General features: G+C 50.6%; 1 protein-coding gene across 8 annotated transcripts in view; it reads right to left on the bottom strand.

Moving 5' to 3' along the window:
• Positions 1-16780, bottom strand: part of myrf (myelin regulatory factor) — a 380450-nt gene that overhangs the window by 92282 nt on the left and 271388 nt on the right. For all 8 annotated transcript variants that reach the window (XM_038807647.1, XM_038807649.1, XM_038807654.1 and 5 more), the window contains one exon: positions 7572-7695. In XM_038807647.1, the coding sequence (XP_038663575.1) occupies positions 7572-7695 (124 nt within the window). The remainder of the gene's footprint in view (positions 1-7571; positions 7696-16780) is intronic.

Here is a 16780-nt window from a genome sequence, read left to right as displayed (position 1 = left end):
TTACCAGATGCTCACCAACAGCTGGTTCCTTTCCCTGTAGTAGAATAAAAACTATTTCCTTCGAGGTGAAAAAGGTAAAAGAAAGCAAAAGGGGAAAGGAACATTTCCTTTGCCATCTCCCCGACCTCCCCAGGTTACCAAATTCCCAAGTGTGCACTCAGTTCCAAGTGTGCACTCAGTTCCAAGTGTGCACTCAGTTCCAAGTGTGCACTCAGTTCCAAGTGTGCACTCAGTTCCAAGTGTGCACTCAGTTCCAAAGATGCACTCATTTTGGTTTTGTGGTATCGTGTGCTATGAGCCTTGACCCTTCATTTGGATTTCTCAGTTAAATAATCTTCACATTCATACGCAAGCGAAGTTCAGTGTTTCACCCAGGAGAGACTATTAGATTTTCTTTAGAGGTGAATGCTAACTTTAAAATGAAATAGGCTCCATGACCTTTGTGAAGCAGAATGATAATCTCTGGACTAAAGTCAATAGCTGGTCAAAATCTAATATCCATTTTCTTGTGGAACATGAGGATACTGTGGTGAGAGCAATTTGGTGGATCGACAATTCTCAGACTATATTGTCACTATTCTAAAGATATCCAGTTTTACTATGTGATCAAAAAAACATGTGGAGATCAAAAGTGGTTTGTCGTGGCAATTAATGATATATGGGTCAAAAAAATTGTAGACTTTGAGATTGCCTTAGTGTGGTTTCACAATAAATAGCTGTGATACTAATACCATGGTGCCATTTATATTACCCTGTGCAATTTTATAGTACTCTTTTATAGCACTCTGTACTAGAACATCTTAATGCATTTAAGCAAAATAGTGCAACATCAGCTTTTTCTTTCACATAGCCATTTTTCCAAAATATATATTTACAATATTCACCACCTACAAAATAAAGAGGTACCATATTGTAGCTATCGGACCCAACAATGAGTGACTCATATTGGAGCATGACACAGTGAGATAAATCCTCTGAAGAGAACACACAGCCCATCATTTACATGCAGTCTGACTGAACAATCGGTTCTATTACTGGCCAGGCAAATTAGTGTATTAACTCATTCCTAGGTTCATACTAAATATAAGCCACAGAGAAGCATTAACTACACAGGGAACATCACTATATGGGATTGAACTATAGGCTGGGAAATTGACAATCATAGGGGATTCAAATATTTATATATATAATCTCTCAAAAGTACGTTTCGGGAGGCCTCAGCCACGGTCAAAGGGGGCGGGAGGGCTAAATTAGTAAACTTTGCAAAAGCAAACGGAGATTAAATGGATCTCTGGAAGACCAGTCCATTAATGATGAAGGAATTTTTGACAGCTTTGTCGAGAGTGGCACTGCACCCTCAAAAATGCCAGGAATGTTCCTGCAGCAAGTTCACAGCCAGTTGCTAGGAAACCAACCCCAATATTCCACAGACCAACCAAGAAATCTCAACTCCAATGGGAATGTTTAAGCTCACATTTAAACACACGTCGACTGTACAGACAGCACCGAGCATGTGTTCTCTGTCAATCAGCAGCAGATAGAGCAGACTGCCAACCCAAAATGAAAATTACAGCGAGGCACTCAAACAGTCCCTCACACAGGCCACATGCGGCTCCGATGGAGTTCACATGCAGCCGTTTGTCATGCTGAACTTTTATAATCAATCCACAGAAAAACTCTCAAGAGTGTGCTTTTGTTCATTCCTCCTTTTCTCCCTGTTGCTCTTTCCTTTTTAACCTGTTTAAAAGCCAATTGCAGCTTTCAGCCCATAGCTGAGATACTCATTCAAATCCTTCTTGTCCCAATCTAGATTCGACTATCTTGTGCAGTTAATTTATCAGATGTCACTAAGTTTGTGTAGGAGTTACTCAGGTCCTGCAGCAGCTTGGGTCAACTCCTACACAAGTACAATACACAACAGGTATAAGAAAACAATTCAGTTCACCCCTGTCTTGTACTGTCCGGCCCACGAGCAGCTTAATGTTACTTCTTGCATGTGAACAGCACAAGTGATAAAACAGAGGCAAGTGATGCATCTGCCAAGTATTCTCTTGGCCCCTGTACCTCTGTGCAGTTGGCTGGTAGGATCATGGAAATCAGCACAGTGCATCCACAACACAGAAAGCTGTGAATTCTGCTTAAGCATTTTTTTCTCCATCAGGACTTTGTCAAACTTCATCGCTCGCTGAGTGTTTGTAGAGGAGTGGGTGATGGGATTTAAACCACATACTGCCAGCTCCATGTCCCATGTGTAATGCACATTAATAATCGGGCATGACAGCAACAAGGTGCAGCTGTGTGGAAACTCCGAGCAACAATGTCAACAAAATCAGCAAGCTATCAGTCATCACTATGCTGATCTATAAGAGGTTTAGGATGAGGAATGCACAAGATATGCAAAAAAAAAAAGAAAAAGGGGTGGGATGGTGCAAGATGTGGAGTGAAATTTAAGAAGGGGAGTGTAGTATCCACGCCGAGAGAATAAGCATGAAATGGCAAGTAGGATGCAAACGATACTCTTTTATTTACAACACACAAATTTCCTTCCCCCGGAGTGTCTTCCTCCCCGACCTGCACCCAGGTCAGGGTTTTTATACTATGAGAGCTCCCCTCGTTAAAGAGGAATCACCACCCCGTTACTGGAGAAATTCATATTCTGTGGAGGTCACGGAGAAACAAATGGTCCTCACACCGGTGCTGGGCACCATACTGGATAATGGACAGACGCAGGACAGTAGCAGGTCTGTCTGGGTCCAACTGTAAATGCATGATGCCGTGACTGGTAAAGAATCCATAAAATGGAGGGCAGCGATGATCTCGTCTGCTGGCGCTGGCGTCGGCGGGAAGGTGATTAGGGGAAGGCGGCTCAATACGTCTGCATGGGGAATCTTCGACCCGGCCCGAAGCTTCAACGTATATTCATATGTGCCCAGCAAAAAGGCCCAATGCTGATTCGAACGGACACAATGGGGAGAATTGCCCGATCCTCCTGGAATAATCCCAGAAAAGGATGGTATGTCAGAACTGTAAAGGGATGTCAGTAGACATATTGGTGGAATTTGTTCATCACACCGAAAATTATGGCCAGACCTTCCTTTTCAATCTGGGCATAGTTTTGTTTGCTGTCTACGAGGGTCCTGAATGCAAAAGCGATGGGACACTCTGATCCATCGGACATGCGGTGCGTAGTAGGTTAAGATGAATGGCTTGGAGGAGTCAAAGTGGGTCAAAAGCTGGGGTTGCACTTCCGAAAAAGCCATCTGGTGGAGCTGGCTCCATTCCCACAGTTAGGCCTTTTTCAACAGTGGTGGGAGGGGGGCCGACAGGCTGGCCAAGTTCAGGATTAACGTCCCATGGTAATTGACCAAACCCAGGAAAGAGCGGAATTCTGTTGGCCTACCTGGTACGGGGGCCTGACTGATAGCCATCACCTTGTCCTCGATGGCGGTCCACTCGGTAACTGAGGTATGTGAACGCGGCCATGCTAAAACGCATTTCTCCCACCAGAGGTGGACGCAGGCTTTCTGGAATCATCGCAAAACCTTGGCCAAGCTCCGTAATTATTCCTGGTCGGAGGAGCCCGTGATTGGGACATGGTTGAGGTAAACCGTGACCTCGGGTAAGTTTCACTGAGAAAAACCTTTGGCCAGCCAGTTATTGACAGTTTTATGGGTCAGGCACAGCTGTTTGGCAAATTGTTTATTGATCTTTCTCTTCAGGCTTGACTGCATTTCAAGTACTCTGCTTTGATGCTAATACTCTTACTATGATTGGCAGCTCCTCACACATCAAAAAGAGCTCAGTTTTTCTGCTGCAAAAAGAGGAAGTGAAACCACTTAGCTGCTTTTGAGTGGTGAGCAGCTGTCAATCATTGCAAGGGTATTTTTAAACATTGAAGTTAGCATCAAAGCTAACTGGGGAATGGAGATGCATTCAAGTGTCAAAGGAAAGATAAATAAACAATCCATCAAGCACCCTTGTCTGGACCAACAGAACTGTCAATCAGTGGCTAGTGAAATGTATTGCTGTGTGAAATTGAATGGAAGATTTGCACTTCAAAGGCTGTCTGGGGATTTGAAGCCCTTTCAAGTGTTCTGGACTTCTGAGGAACCCTCTGACACTTGGGATAGCTGCTGCTTTAAATACTTTTATCAGAGGCAGCAGATGTTACGAAAAGTTAAATGCAAATGCAGTAATTTTTCACTGTACTGTCTGGGCTGCTCTTCAGACAGGGGTGACTGATGGGGGTCTGACTGATGCGGTCTGATTGGGGAGCTGGGGTCAAACCCCCAGGGCCTTTGGGGGACCCCTCTCCGCAGCTTGGCATCTGTAGAGGGTAACTTCATCAGTGCCCTGGCCCTCTTAACCACCCTCACGCTCAGCACAACAGGACTGCGCTTCGCCAACCTCGCACCAAAGCCCCTCCCCGGTGGATTTCCCGTTCAGGGTGTCAGAGTATCACGCGGGGCAAAGGGGGGAGGAAACTCGGGCTTCAACCCCATTAATTGCATGCATATGCATGCTTAACATTGTTTTACATGTTCCCGCCGACACGGGGCGTGCAACACTCTTCCTCTGGTGGCTGGGGATTGGAGCATACAACAGGTTTGGCACTCGGCGCCTATCTCATTCTATGGGCAAGCCTCCATTCTCTGCCTGATTGGGAATCCCGATACTGGCGTCCGGCAAGGGGGAATCCACCCCATTATCTTTGGAAACATGTTTAGGATTTTTATTTCTTCTGGAAGAAATGAAAAATATGGAAAGCTTTGCAAAACCTCTTTTTCCGATTTGATGGCATCTACAAGTGACATAATGACATGTTTCCATAGCAACTGATGTCACTATACCAGGCATTTTCAAAGTGGGGGTCGCGACCTGCAGGTGGGTCACGGGCGGCTGTCGGGAGGGTCGCAGAGCTATCCATTGTGGCGTTCCCGATTGCGGGAATTCAAGCGCAATGGCCACGACAACTGGCTTTTAAAAATGCCGCTGCGAGCGGCTTTAAAAATGCGGGCACGCTGTGCATGCGCATGCCTGGAGCCCAGAGAGAAACACCACCTCCTCCTGACGTCAGCGAGTTTTAAAAAATTCACTTCAGCCTTCCTGTACCTGTCTTGAATACACTGAATGGCTGAACCTGCAGAACTCGCTTTGATAGTGAATTTTAGAGATTGAAAAAATTCACAATACTTTGAGTTAAGTAATTCCTCCACATCTATGTTTAAAATCGTCGCATTGTAATTTGCAGAGTACATCCTCAGGCTGTTAGCCACCCATCGGAGGAAAACTTACATTCTGTACCTGCACTGTGGAGTCCTGAGAGAATAATGCCTGTTTCAATGAGGCAATTTCTCATTCTTCGCTACTCGACAGCCGCCCGTGACCCACCTGCAGGTCGCGACCCCCACTTTGAAAATGCCTGGTATAGTGACATCAGTTGCTATGGAAACATGTCTTCCTCCCCCCTTTGCCAGGTATGCTCCCCCAGGCTCACCACTCGCATTAAAGGTAAGAGAAAATGGTGGGTCACGAATGTTGGCTGGCGTGGGTCACGAAGGTTGGCCAGGGTGAGTCCCGAAGGATGGCTGGTTGGTAAAAATGGGTCCCGGGCAAAAAAGTTTGAAAAACACTGCACTATACAATCTTCAAACACCAGAAAGAGCTTTTATCAAACATTTTGACATAGCAGGGGGTCAGTTTAGCTCAGTTGACTTTGCAGCTGGTTTGTGATGCAGAGCAAGACCAGCAAAATGGGTTCCATTCCTGTATTGGCTGACGTTATCCATGAAGGTGTGTCTCAACCTTGCCCCTCGCCTGAGGTGTGGTGATCCTCAGGTTAAATCACCACCAGTTAGCTCTCTCCCTCAAAGGGGAAAGCAGCCTCTGGTCATCTGGGACTATTGCGACTTTACTTGCTTACTTAATATAGCTGGACACACTAATCATTATGATTAATATTACCAGTTGCTAGCAACAAGTACTGCCGAAACTGCATTACTTGGTATCTTTTCCCAATTGTTCAGACAGAAACATTGGACAATCAACACAAATTGGATCTGCCACCTCCCTCACATTTATTGTAACAAACCTTCAGGAATTTAAGGAGTTGTAGGGAGGAGCATTTCCTTCGGCTCTGCTGATTGCTGGTTGCCTGTGTCTTTCCATCCATCATTCACAGACATTGTTGTCTCCAGGTTTCTGAGAACTTCCTGACATAATCCGAGACTGCTTTACATTTTGCTCATTTTTCTTTTTTTTTGCCCAAAAGCATACTTGGGAATGAAATGCTTCATTTTCTGCTCGATGTCAGCCTCATGTTCATTTGAGGATTCAGGCACTGAATCCTCAGATATTCTTAGGTTAGCCAAACTGTGTGCCGATGTGAAAAGTTGCTAGTTTGCGGCATCTCTCATATGGATACCAATCTGGTGTGAATTATTGCTGAGTTAGGAGTAGATGGTGTTTAGTGCCAGAAGGATAAGGATTAAGACTGCCCAATTTCTTTTCACTTTACCCTGCGACAGTCAGTGGTGATTGAAGACTTTAATTTCATAATTTTGGGCTGAGTTTGAACCCCGGTCCCAGAGGTGAAAGGTTAGGCTGGGATTCTCTGGTCTCATCTGTAGCGGGACCTTTTGCGAGCGAGAACGTAAATTTTGGTGTTCCAGCACAAAATCCATTCAGTCTCAGCGGCACGAGAAAATCCCAGCCTCAGTATCTAACTGTCATTCTTTATTTTCTGTCCAAATTTAGATTTGATAGAAAGTTGACAATTTTTCACTTTACGGGATTATAGTGTGTGTTGGTGCATCAGCTCCCTCAGTGACGACCATGAGGCTGCTTGGCAATATTCACTTGGAACTTGGCTGAAAGCTTCCTCTAAATCCCTAATGTGCAACAATATCGTGACAATGGAATCTAAAATGGAGGTCGAGAGCAGAAGGTTTCACCATAATTCTGGATGACACCCACTGTGTGAATAGCTGCAATGGAGTTAACAGTGGAGAATCTCCCAGGGTCAAACCAGGGTGGGGACTCGCGATTTTTGGAGTTGCGGTAGAGCCGGGAGTGCAGGAGGCGAAAGAGGCCGGTGTCCTGGCCTTTGCGTCCCTAGTAGCCCGTCGAAGGATCCTGCTACAGTGGAAGGATGCAAGGCCCCCAAGCATGGAGACCTGGATCAGTGACATGGCGGGATTTATAAAATTGGAAAAGGTCAAATTTGCCCTGAGAGGATCAATACAAGGGTTCTATAAACGATGGCAGCCTTTTCTGGACTTCCTGGCTCAGAGATAGGTAACTGGGTCAATAGCAGCAGCAACCGGGGGGGGGGGGGGGGGGGTGGTGCATTATTGTAGTGTTTATTCTGTAACTTTATAGTGTGTTAATTTGCGTTGTTGTTAAAATGCTGGGTTGTTCATGGGGATGGGGCGAATGTATATGATTGTTAATATTATTGTTATTTTCGGTATTTTACTAAGGTGCGTCAATGTTGTATAAAATCAAAATTTCTCAATAAAAATTATTTTAAAAAAAAAACAGTGGAGAATCTCACGCTGGCTTTTACTTACAGGTCTTTGCAGTTGACATCACAGAGAGTGGTCCATTTGTTCTGCTGGTGTGGCTGCCATTTTATGCACTGGTAGTTGGGATCCAAGTAGGAGCCATTCAAACTGTCGTTATCCTGCATCAACCCTGAAATAAGATGGGTAATTAAGAGGCTTGGTAACACGGCAAACCAGAATAAAATGTTTCTTTCAACGGCTCAAATCTGTTCCTGCAAAATTACAGTTTCCAAGACTTAGCACTTCAGAGATCCTCATGCATCCCTGCCAGGTGTCAAGTGTGACTGCCTTTTCTGACAATAGTTTTTCTGTCCCCAGATTTCTGTAAGTTGGGACATGATTCCACAGGTGATACCTTTTCCAAGCAGTGATTGTTCATGTGTGAGCCCAGACAGTGAGACATTAATTTTCTCAGATGGCTTGTTGGCAGTAGGGCTGTTGTAACACCTGCCAAGGTAACAGTGGCATTAACTCACTGCTATTGACTCCCAGCACTTTCTCTCTCGCCACTTGGATATCACAGCAACTGCTCCAAACATTCATGTATCTTCTGCACAAAACCATTCTCTTATTGACAAGGACATTTGTTAATTTTCAAGGATACTTATTTAAAAAGAATCATGATTGTTCCTATAACCAGGCAACTGCACCTCTCATCATAATGATATGACCTCTTATAGGGCAAGTCCCCATGATTATTTGAAATCGGTAACATGCTTCCAAAGAAAGGACACACAATTAACACCATAGAACAATAGTCAGAGAAAGATAACCCAGAGGTCAGAGGAAGGGCAAGCATTTACACAAGAGAACCGAAAGGCGAGGAAAAGGTTGATGATAAGTTTAATCCTATATTATCTCATTGAAGTTTGTTTTAAATGTGTTAGCTAGCAAAAAGTCAGGGAAGAGCAAAATGGCAGCATGTCCAAATATGGGTTAACTGGTCTATAGTGTCACTGATTTGCTGAGGTGAATGGTGTCATGGCCACATGAACACTATATAGAGTTGGGGTGTATAAAGATCTGTCTCAAGAGGAGTTGAAGTCAGAACATGATTAGAGTTAACACATGGTTGCCTGCTTTCAAAAGTATTGGGCTAAATTGTTTCCACTTTGTGCACTGTCACCATGGTAAATTTGAAACATGGGCGGGATCCCGCCGGGTCGGAGAATCGCCGGGGGCCGGCGTGAATCCCGCCACCACCGTCTCCCGAAGTCTCCGGCACCAGAGATTCAGCGGGGGCGGGAATCACGCCGTGCCTGTTGGCCCCCCCCCCCCCCCCCCCCCCCCCCGGCGATTCTACGGCCCGCGATGGGCCGAAGTCCCGCTGCTGTCATGCCGGTCCCGCCGGCGGGAATCAAACCACCTACCTTACCGGCGGGACCAGGCGGTGCGGACGGGCTCCGGGGTCCTGGGGGAGGGGGGGGGGGGCGCGGGGCGATCTGATCCCGGGGGTGCCCCCACGGTGGCCTGGCCCGAGATCGGGGCCCACCAATCGGCGGACGGATTTGTGCCGTGGGGGCACTCTTTTCGTTCCGCGTTCGCCATAGTCTTCACGATGGCAGACGCGGAAGTGACCCCCTCCCCTGCGCATGCGCAGGGATGACGTCAGCAGCCGCTGACGCTCCAGCGCATGCGCGGACTTCCGCCGGCCGGCGAAGTCCCTTCGGCCCCGGCGAGCGTGGCACCAAAGGCCCTTCCCGATGGCCGGCCGCGCGCCAACGACTCCGGCGCGGGCCTAGCCCCTCAAGGTTAGGGCTTTGCCCTTTAAGGTTCACACCACTTCAAGAGGAGACTGTAGGGATGTACAAGACTGCTCACAACACTCGTGAGCGGAACAAGACTGGAGGGGGTTCGCTCATCCTGCACCCCCTCACCACGTTTGAGCAGAGGGCACTGGACCTTGTTGGGGGATCTGCCACCCGGGAGATCGCGCAATGCGAGGTTGGCGGAGCTGCAACAAGTGAGACAACCCTGCATGACAAACACCCCCCCCCCCCCCCCCCCCACCCCCCCCATCCTCTGTCCCTTCACACTCTGCCCACTGGGACACCTCCCCATCCTCTATCCCTTCACACCCTGCCCACTGGGACACCTCCCCCATCCTCTGTCCCTTCACACTCTGCCCACTGGGACACCTCCCCATCCTCTATCCCTTCACACCCTGCCCACTGGGACACCTCCCCCATCCTCTGTCCCTTCACACTCTGCCCACTGGGACACCTCCCCCATCCTCTGTCCCTTCACACCCTGCCCACTGGGACCGTCCAGCGCCCGGCCGAGCGTCTCTAAATAACCCATTTCATTCTCTTCCCTAGGACGTGATGCCGAACGACCAGGGCCGTCTGCCTCCAGGCGGACACAGGCATCTGCCCCCACCTCACCCAGGGCCGCACGACAGAGGGTGCCCGATCAGCGGGGAGTCCCATCCTCCCCAACCGAATCTGTGGAGCAGGACGCCCAGAGGGCGGCGAGAGAGGAAGAGAGAGAAATGGCCCGCGAACGCCCTGCGGCCTCTCAGCGGGCCGATGACATAGAGGAGGCGTGCACCCAAGACGACCTCGAGCTTGCGGCACTGCTATCTCCCACACCATCCACCATCCCAGAGACACTCACCCCGGTTGGGCTATTTAGTGATGAGGCTCCTTGGTCACAGTCTGGGCGCACATCACAGCTGAGCAGGTACAGCAGGTGGAGGTCGGAGCAGCCGAGGGCCCGGACTGGCGGAGGGCAGGCCAGACCCAGCATCCAGCTGGCTCCCAGACGTTTTCCGAGTTCTTGGAGTTTCTCAACCCACCCGCACAGCCGATGCATCAAGAAACCCAGGGACACAATGACGGGATGAGGGCTGTCTTCCAGACTCTGCAGAAGCTGTTAGAGGAGTCGAACCGCGTCCACGAGCAGGGAGTGGTGCCGCTCATGGCAGCAACCCAGGCCAACACCGCACGGGTGGCATCCGCGGTGGAGGCAATGGGTCAGGTTATGCAAGGCGTTGGGCTTAATGTGCATGCGTCATCCTCGGCCCTGGACAGGGTTGCCCTCTCACAGGCAGCAATGCGCCAGAGCCAACACGACATTGCCGGCGCACTGTGGGCCTTGGCCGAGTCTCAGCAGGTCATGGCCCAGTCGCAGCACGCCATGGCACAGTCACAGCAGTCAATGGCACAGTCCCAGCAGTCAGTCGCGGAGAGCATCAACTGCCTGACACACGTGCTGGATGGCGTCGTGCACTCACAGGTTGAGATCGCACAGTCCCTGGCGGGAATGTCCAACTCCCTGGACTCCGTCTCTGCAAACCTTCAGATCCTGGTGGATATCGTTGCAGGCCTCCAGGACTGGCAGCGCCAGGTGTCGGTGGCTCGACGGGGCATCTCCCCGCTCGCACCTCTGTCCCAAAATGAGGCCCGGGGGCTCCCCGAGGGAGGAGGAGGTTTCGGGGCCCGTCCCATTAACTCCATCACGGGACGTCCCGGAATTCTCGGCCTCCACCCGTCCCATCCCTGGTGCATCGGGTGGGCAGCAGGCAGAGCAGGGTGGCACAACGTCACCTGAGACGCCCGCAGAGCAGCCTGGCCCATCAAGGCCAGGTCGCCCCAGGAAACGCTTGCCGAAGGAGAAACGAGTCAAAGGGGGCGATTCGCAGCAGTCCTCCTCCACTCCTGCTGTATCATCTGGGGAATCACTTAGACGTAGCGGTAGGGCCCGTAAGGCAACAAAGAGAGACACTGAGTAAGTTGGCACGGGTGAAGGGCACAGTTTAGTTGTAGGGGCTAGGGCATCTGTAAATTATTGTTAACATTAAACGCACTATTCCACCTTACTTGTAATACCGTGTGATTGTTCCACAGCCACAGGAATCGTGATGGTGACCGAGTGTCGCTGGGGGTGACGGGTGGTGAAACCTCGGTGCCGGGTGTGCAGTCCCTGCCCCTACCCCCCTCCCACAGCTAGCCCACGCGGGCACGTGATGGAGTGTCAGTGACGAACTCAGCGGCCACCAAGGTGGATGGTTCAGCTATTGCCATGGGTCAGACTCTCTCTAACGATTCTGAGCTCACAGCTCATCGCAGAGCGGGCTGTCATCATTCCACATGGCACTGATCACACCCGCTGACACAGCCATCAATGTTGTGCCATACCGTCTGGACCAGTGGTAAGGGTGATGTCGAAGTGGAGCAGTGTACACTGAGAGGGGGGGAGGGGGGTTGCGGTGGTGGCAGTTGTGTGGTGACCCTCTGCACGACTGGCGATGCAGGTGGTGGTTTGGTGTTCAACGGGGACATTGCATACGGTGCGTGAACCGTGCTGCCACCAAGGCGTCACGTGCCCGCCGTCCTCGCCGGGTCCGTCGTGCCGCCTCCTGGGCATCACCAGCACCTGGGTCATGTCTGCGTGCTGCGCCTGCCACTCCACCAGCCTCCTCCTCCTCCTCCTCCCCCTCCTCCCTCTCCTCCTCCTCCTCCTCTGTGCTGGCACCACTGTCACTGGCTTCTCCCTCCGCCTCCTGCAGCAGGGCATCTCCCCTCTGCATCGCGATGTTGTGCAGCGCACAGCAGACCACAACAATGCGAGCGACCCTGTCGGGCTGGTACTGCAGGGTCCCTCCGGAGCGGTCCAGGCACCTGAATCTCATCTTCAGGAGGCCAAGCTAGCGCTCCACCACACCCCTGGTTGCTGCATGGGCCTCGTCGTATCGGGTTTCCGCATTGGTCTGAGGCCTCCGTATAGGCGTCATCAGCCAAGACCTCAGCGGATAACCCCTGTCGCCTAGCAACCAGCCCCTCAGCCGGGGGGGGGGGGGGGGGGGGGGGGGATGTCCCTCAAACATCGCAGGGATGTACGACTGCGTCAGTATTTAGGAGTCATGCACACTCCCTGGGAACCTTGCAGAGACGTTCATGAACGTCATGTGGGGGTCGCATACCACCTGGATATTCATGGAGTATGACCCCCTCCTGTTTGTGAAGACCTCCCTGCCCCCTGCAGGCGGGCGCATGGGGACGTGAACACAATCGATTGCCCCCTGCACCCTCGGTATCTCGGCCATGCTGGCAAATCAACGAGCTTGTGAATCTTGACTTGCTCGGTCCTCGGGAAAGGTGATGTAGCGGTCCGCGATGGCATAGAGGGCGTCGGTCACATCCCGGATGCACCTGTGCACCGATGACTGGGAGATCCCGGAGAGGTCCCCGCTCGGAGACTGGAAGGAGCCGGTCGCATAGAAGTTAAGAGCGACCGTCACCTTGATGGCAACCGGGATCGCGTGTCCTCCCCCCAGTTCCACGTGGGGCGAGGTGCGCCACGAGGTGACAGATATGTATCTCAGTCCCCCTACTCAGCCGGAGTCTCCTCCTGCAGGTGATGTCCATCATTGTTAGGAAAGAGATCCGGGCACGGTACACCCTCGGCCTTGGTCGTCGCCTCTGGTGCCATGGCTGCACCCTCACTCTCTCCTCTTCCTCTTCCTCCTCCTCCTCCTCCTCCTCCTCCTCCCCCCCCCCCCCATGCTGCTTGACGACTGGCAACTCCTCGGCTCTTCCCTCTGCTGCTGCACCTGGCCCTGCATCCACTGCGGGTTGTGGCTGTGGACGCTGCTCCATCTCCAAATGCAGTGCAGCGGCCCCAACCACTGCGCAGAACATAGGCGTTCTGTTCACAGACATCGTGCTAACCTACAGAAGGGTGGTGGGGGCAGAGAAACGGGACATGTTAGACGGAGGTTAGTCGACACCTCGGCAGCCGCCTGCCACGGGATACCTGTGTGTCCCGCGCTGCTGACACGCGGGCAGCCTAACCCCTGGTCACTTTCTGCATCCAACGGGCAGTTAACTACGTCCTCCTCACCGGTGCGTCAGTGGCCTGTGGCCGTAAGCCACAGGGCAACCAGCGGCCGTGTCCTCGTGACCGGCACGCCATGGCATGGTGGCAGACATTTTGTAACCGGGGTTGGACGGGTCACTCGCTCACTCTCTCCATACGCCCCCCACTCCCACTTCCCCCCCTCCGTCTCCCACTTCCCCCCTCAGTCTCCCACACTTCCCCCTCAGTCTCCCACCCCCCCTCCGTCTCCCACACTCCTCCCTCAGTCTCCCACACACCCCCCTCCATCTCCCACTCCCCCCTCAGTCTCCCACTCCCCCCTCCATCTCCCACACTACCCCCCTCCGTCTCCCACACTCCCCCCTCAGTCTCCCACACTCCCCCCTTCCGTCTCCCACTCCCCCCCTCAGTCTCCCACACCCCCCCCCCCCCCCCCCCCGCTCTGGACCCCCCTCCCGTTCTCGGGGATGCCTTCCCCGTTGTGGCCAGACTCCAGCAGTGCTCTGAGCTGAGCGCTGAGCGGTGCGCTTACCTCCTCGAAGCTCTCGTCAGCCAGCACGACTGGTTGACGAACTTGAAAAGCAAGTGTGTTGGCCGGCGTGAAAACATTGCGTGATGACGTCGGGACTTCGGCCCATCCGGGCCGGAGAATAGCGGGGGGGCCAAAAAGTCGGGCTTCTGGTCGTGTCGGGGGGTCTGTCGAGGCCTTTGCCGGGAATGCCGACGTGTAGTTTGTGCGGGGTTCGGAGAATAGCGGGAGGGCGTCGGACCGGCGTTGCCGTGAAAATCGGCACGGCCCGCTATTCTCCGAACCGGCGTGAGTGCGGAGAATCGCGCCCTCCATTCCTGCTGTTGTCAATGGGAATTCCCATTGAAGCCGCCGTGAAATTCCAGAGGTGGGGGTTGGCTGTCGGCAGGACCAGAGAATCCCGCGGCAAGCAAACAGCTGGAGAATCCAGCCTCTGTCTTGGTGGAGATGATCATTGCTTGCAGTGGTGGAGCTGAAATGTTACTTGCCACTTATCAGTCCAAACATGGATGTTTTAAAATATTCTTTCACGGGATATGCACGTAAAGGACGTTAATGAACCAGATGGGTTTTACCAACAATCGGCAATGGTCACGAGAGCATTAACCTGGGTATCTGGAATACGAGGCCAGTGACAAGACCACTACACCACTGATTCTCCTTGTCTAGCTCCTGCTGCAGATAGGCACAGACTCCTTCATTGTCTGAGAAATTGTGAATGGAACCGAACATAGATCTGATTATTGCCTTATTGTTTGCCTTGTCAGTATGATCTTGATCAAGTCTGTGAAAGGTTCATTACGCACAGCTACAGTTTCTTGTGCTTTTTAAAAGTATTCCAATGCCCTGAACACTGACATGAAATTTCTTCAAATGCTGTAAGTTCCACAATTAACAAGGCTCTTGTGACTTTTACACCTTGTAATTAATTGGCATTACTAGAAGGTTTTGAGTTGGTCACACGTCTCAACCAGGCAGAAATGTGGTTGACTTGGTGATGAAGATTTGCCATGCATCTCATCTCATCGGACCTCAGGGTGAAGTCGAACGATGTGCACGGCAGTATGCTGTTATATACGATGGGCACCACTGCAGACAATATCCGAGTAAGGTCTGGGACTGACAAAGAAAAAACTATGTATGATGAAGTTGATGCCTCCTTCAATCTGTGAAAGAATACCATTGTTGAGTGGACTAAATTTCACAAGCAGACCCAAAGAGAAGGAGGAAGTACTAATGCATTTACCAATGATCTGTATAGAAAACTGTAAATATGGCAACTTAAAAGATTAACTAATCAGGGACCGAACTGCAGAGTCTTGGATGAAGCATTGTCTGGCCGCTTGCAGTCGTGAGATTGTTTAACTTCAACAAAGGCAATTCAACTGAACAGATCAAGCTGAGGTTACGAAGCAAAATCGATCGATAATTCGGGGTGGTAAGGAGAACCATATCCCAAAAATGACCGACTTAGAATAGGGTGTTAAATTTGAAAGCAGAGAGGTGACTATAAAGGAGCAGGGGAGGCAAGAGCAGCATCCATCAACTTGCCCCTGCTAATTGCAAATGGTGTGGTGGGAAAAAACACAGACACAAAAATTGTCCCAACAAAGAGACTGAATACCATTGTTTTGCAGAAAAAGGGTCACTTGTAGGCTTTGTGTCATCATAAGAAGCCTATACAGGATAACTGTGGGCCAGTTTAGCTCCATTGGCTAGATATCTGCTTTGTGATGCAGAGCAAGGCCAGCAGCCTGGGTTCAAGTCCTGTACTGGTTGAGGTTATTCATGAAGGCCCCGCCTTCTCAGCCTTGTCCCTCGCCTGAGGTATGGTGATCCTCAGATTAAATCACCACCAGTCAGCTATCCCTCTCAAAGGGGAATGTAGCCTATGGTCATCTGGGACTATGGCAACATTTCTTTAAACAGAATGAGCAAAAAGAGACATCTTTGAGAGGTGGCAATATCCATGAAATAGTAGATATCAATGATATTGAGGTGTCTTTCCTTGGGGAGATCCAGCAACCAAGCAGTGATTACTGGAATGATGATCTCATAATAGGGGGAATTAAGACATACTAAATTTGACAAAGAGGCAACAGTTTGGGTTATTTCTGATGCTGAACCATGGTTGGAGCAAAGTTCTCACACCATATAAAGCTGCATGGGCCAAGAGGTATAGAACTCAAAGTCTAGATCAGCTTCGGTATAGAGAGAAAAAAACACTAAAACCTTATATGTGAACCTGCAAGCGAGTTGTTCACTCTTAAGCAGGAAAGCCTGTAATGACTTACATCTGATTTACAGAGTAGAGGAATTGGAAAAGTGAGAGGATCAGCCTATAAACATCAGAGCTCAATTTCCACAGCTGTTGACAGGACGAGAGAAGCTGAAGACAGTGTACCACATCAGTCTACATCCTGAAATAAAGCCAGTGTGTGTTTGCATCCAGAAATGTTCCACATCCAGTCTTGAAAAAGGTAAAGTCGGAAAGTGACTCCATGCTGAATTGATGATTCCATGCCAGGTGATTTCACCTGTGACAGAACCACCAAGCTGGTGCTTGGGGATAAGCCTGGTGACAATACCAATGAATCTTTCAAAATTTGCATAGATCTTACTCAGCTAAACAAAGTAGTTGGACGCAAAGTTCATCCTATGTTATCTGTGGAGAGAGCTTGGCAGAAGTTCAATCTATACAAAGCTAGATGCAGATAATGATTTTTGGCAACCACCCACCAACAAAGAGTCTAAGTTGCTGTGGTAAACCACTGTTACACTTGTATTAGGTGATGTAAGGTAGGACCTGTACTACAGGTTCGCCGGTAGCCCCTGCCTGCTGGCTCCGCCCAGTAGGAGGAGTGTG

The sequence above is a fragment of the Scyliorhinus canicula genome, chromosome 9, assembly GCF_902713615.1.
Source record: "Scyliorhinus canicula chromosome 9, sScyCan1.1, whole genome shotgun sequence".
Lineage (NCBI taxonomy): Eukaryota > Metazoa > Chordata > Chondrichthyes > Carcharhiniformes > Scyliorhinidae > Scyliorhinus > Scyliorhinus canicula.
The sequence above is the reverse complement of the archived record's forward strand: the minus strand, read 5'-3'. Positions and strand labels throughout refer to the sequence as shown.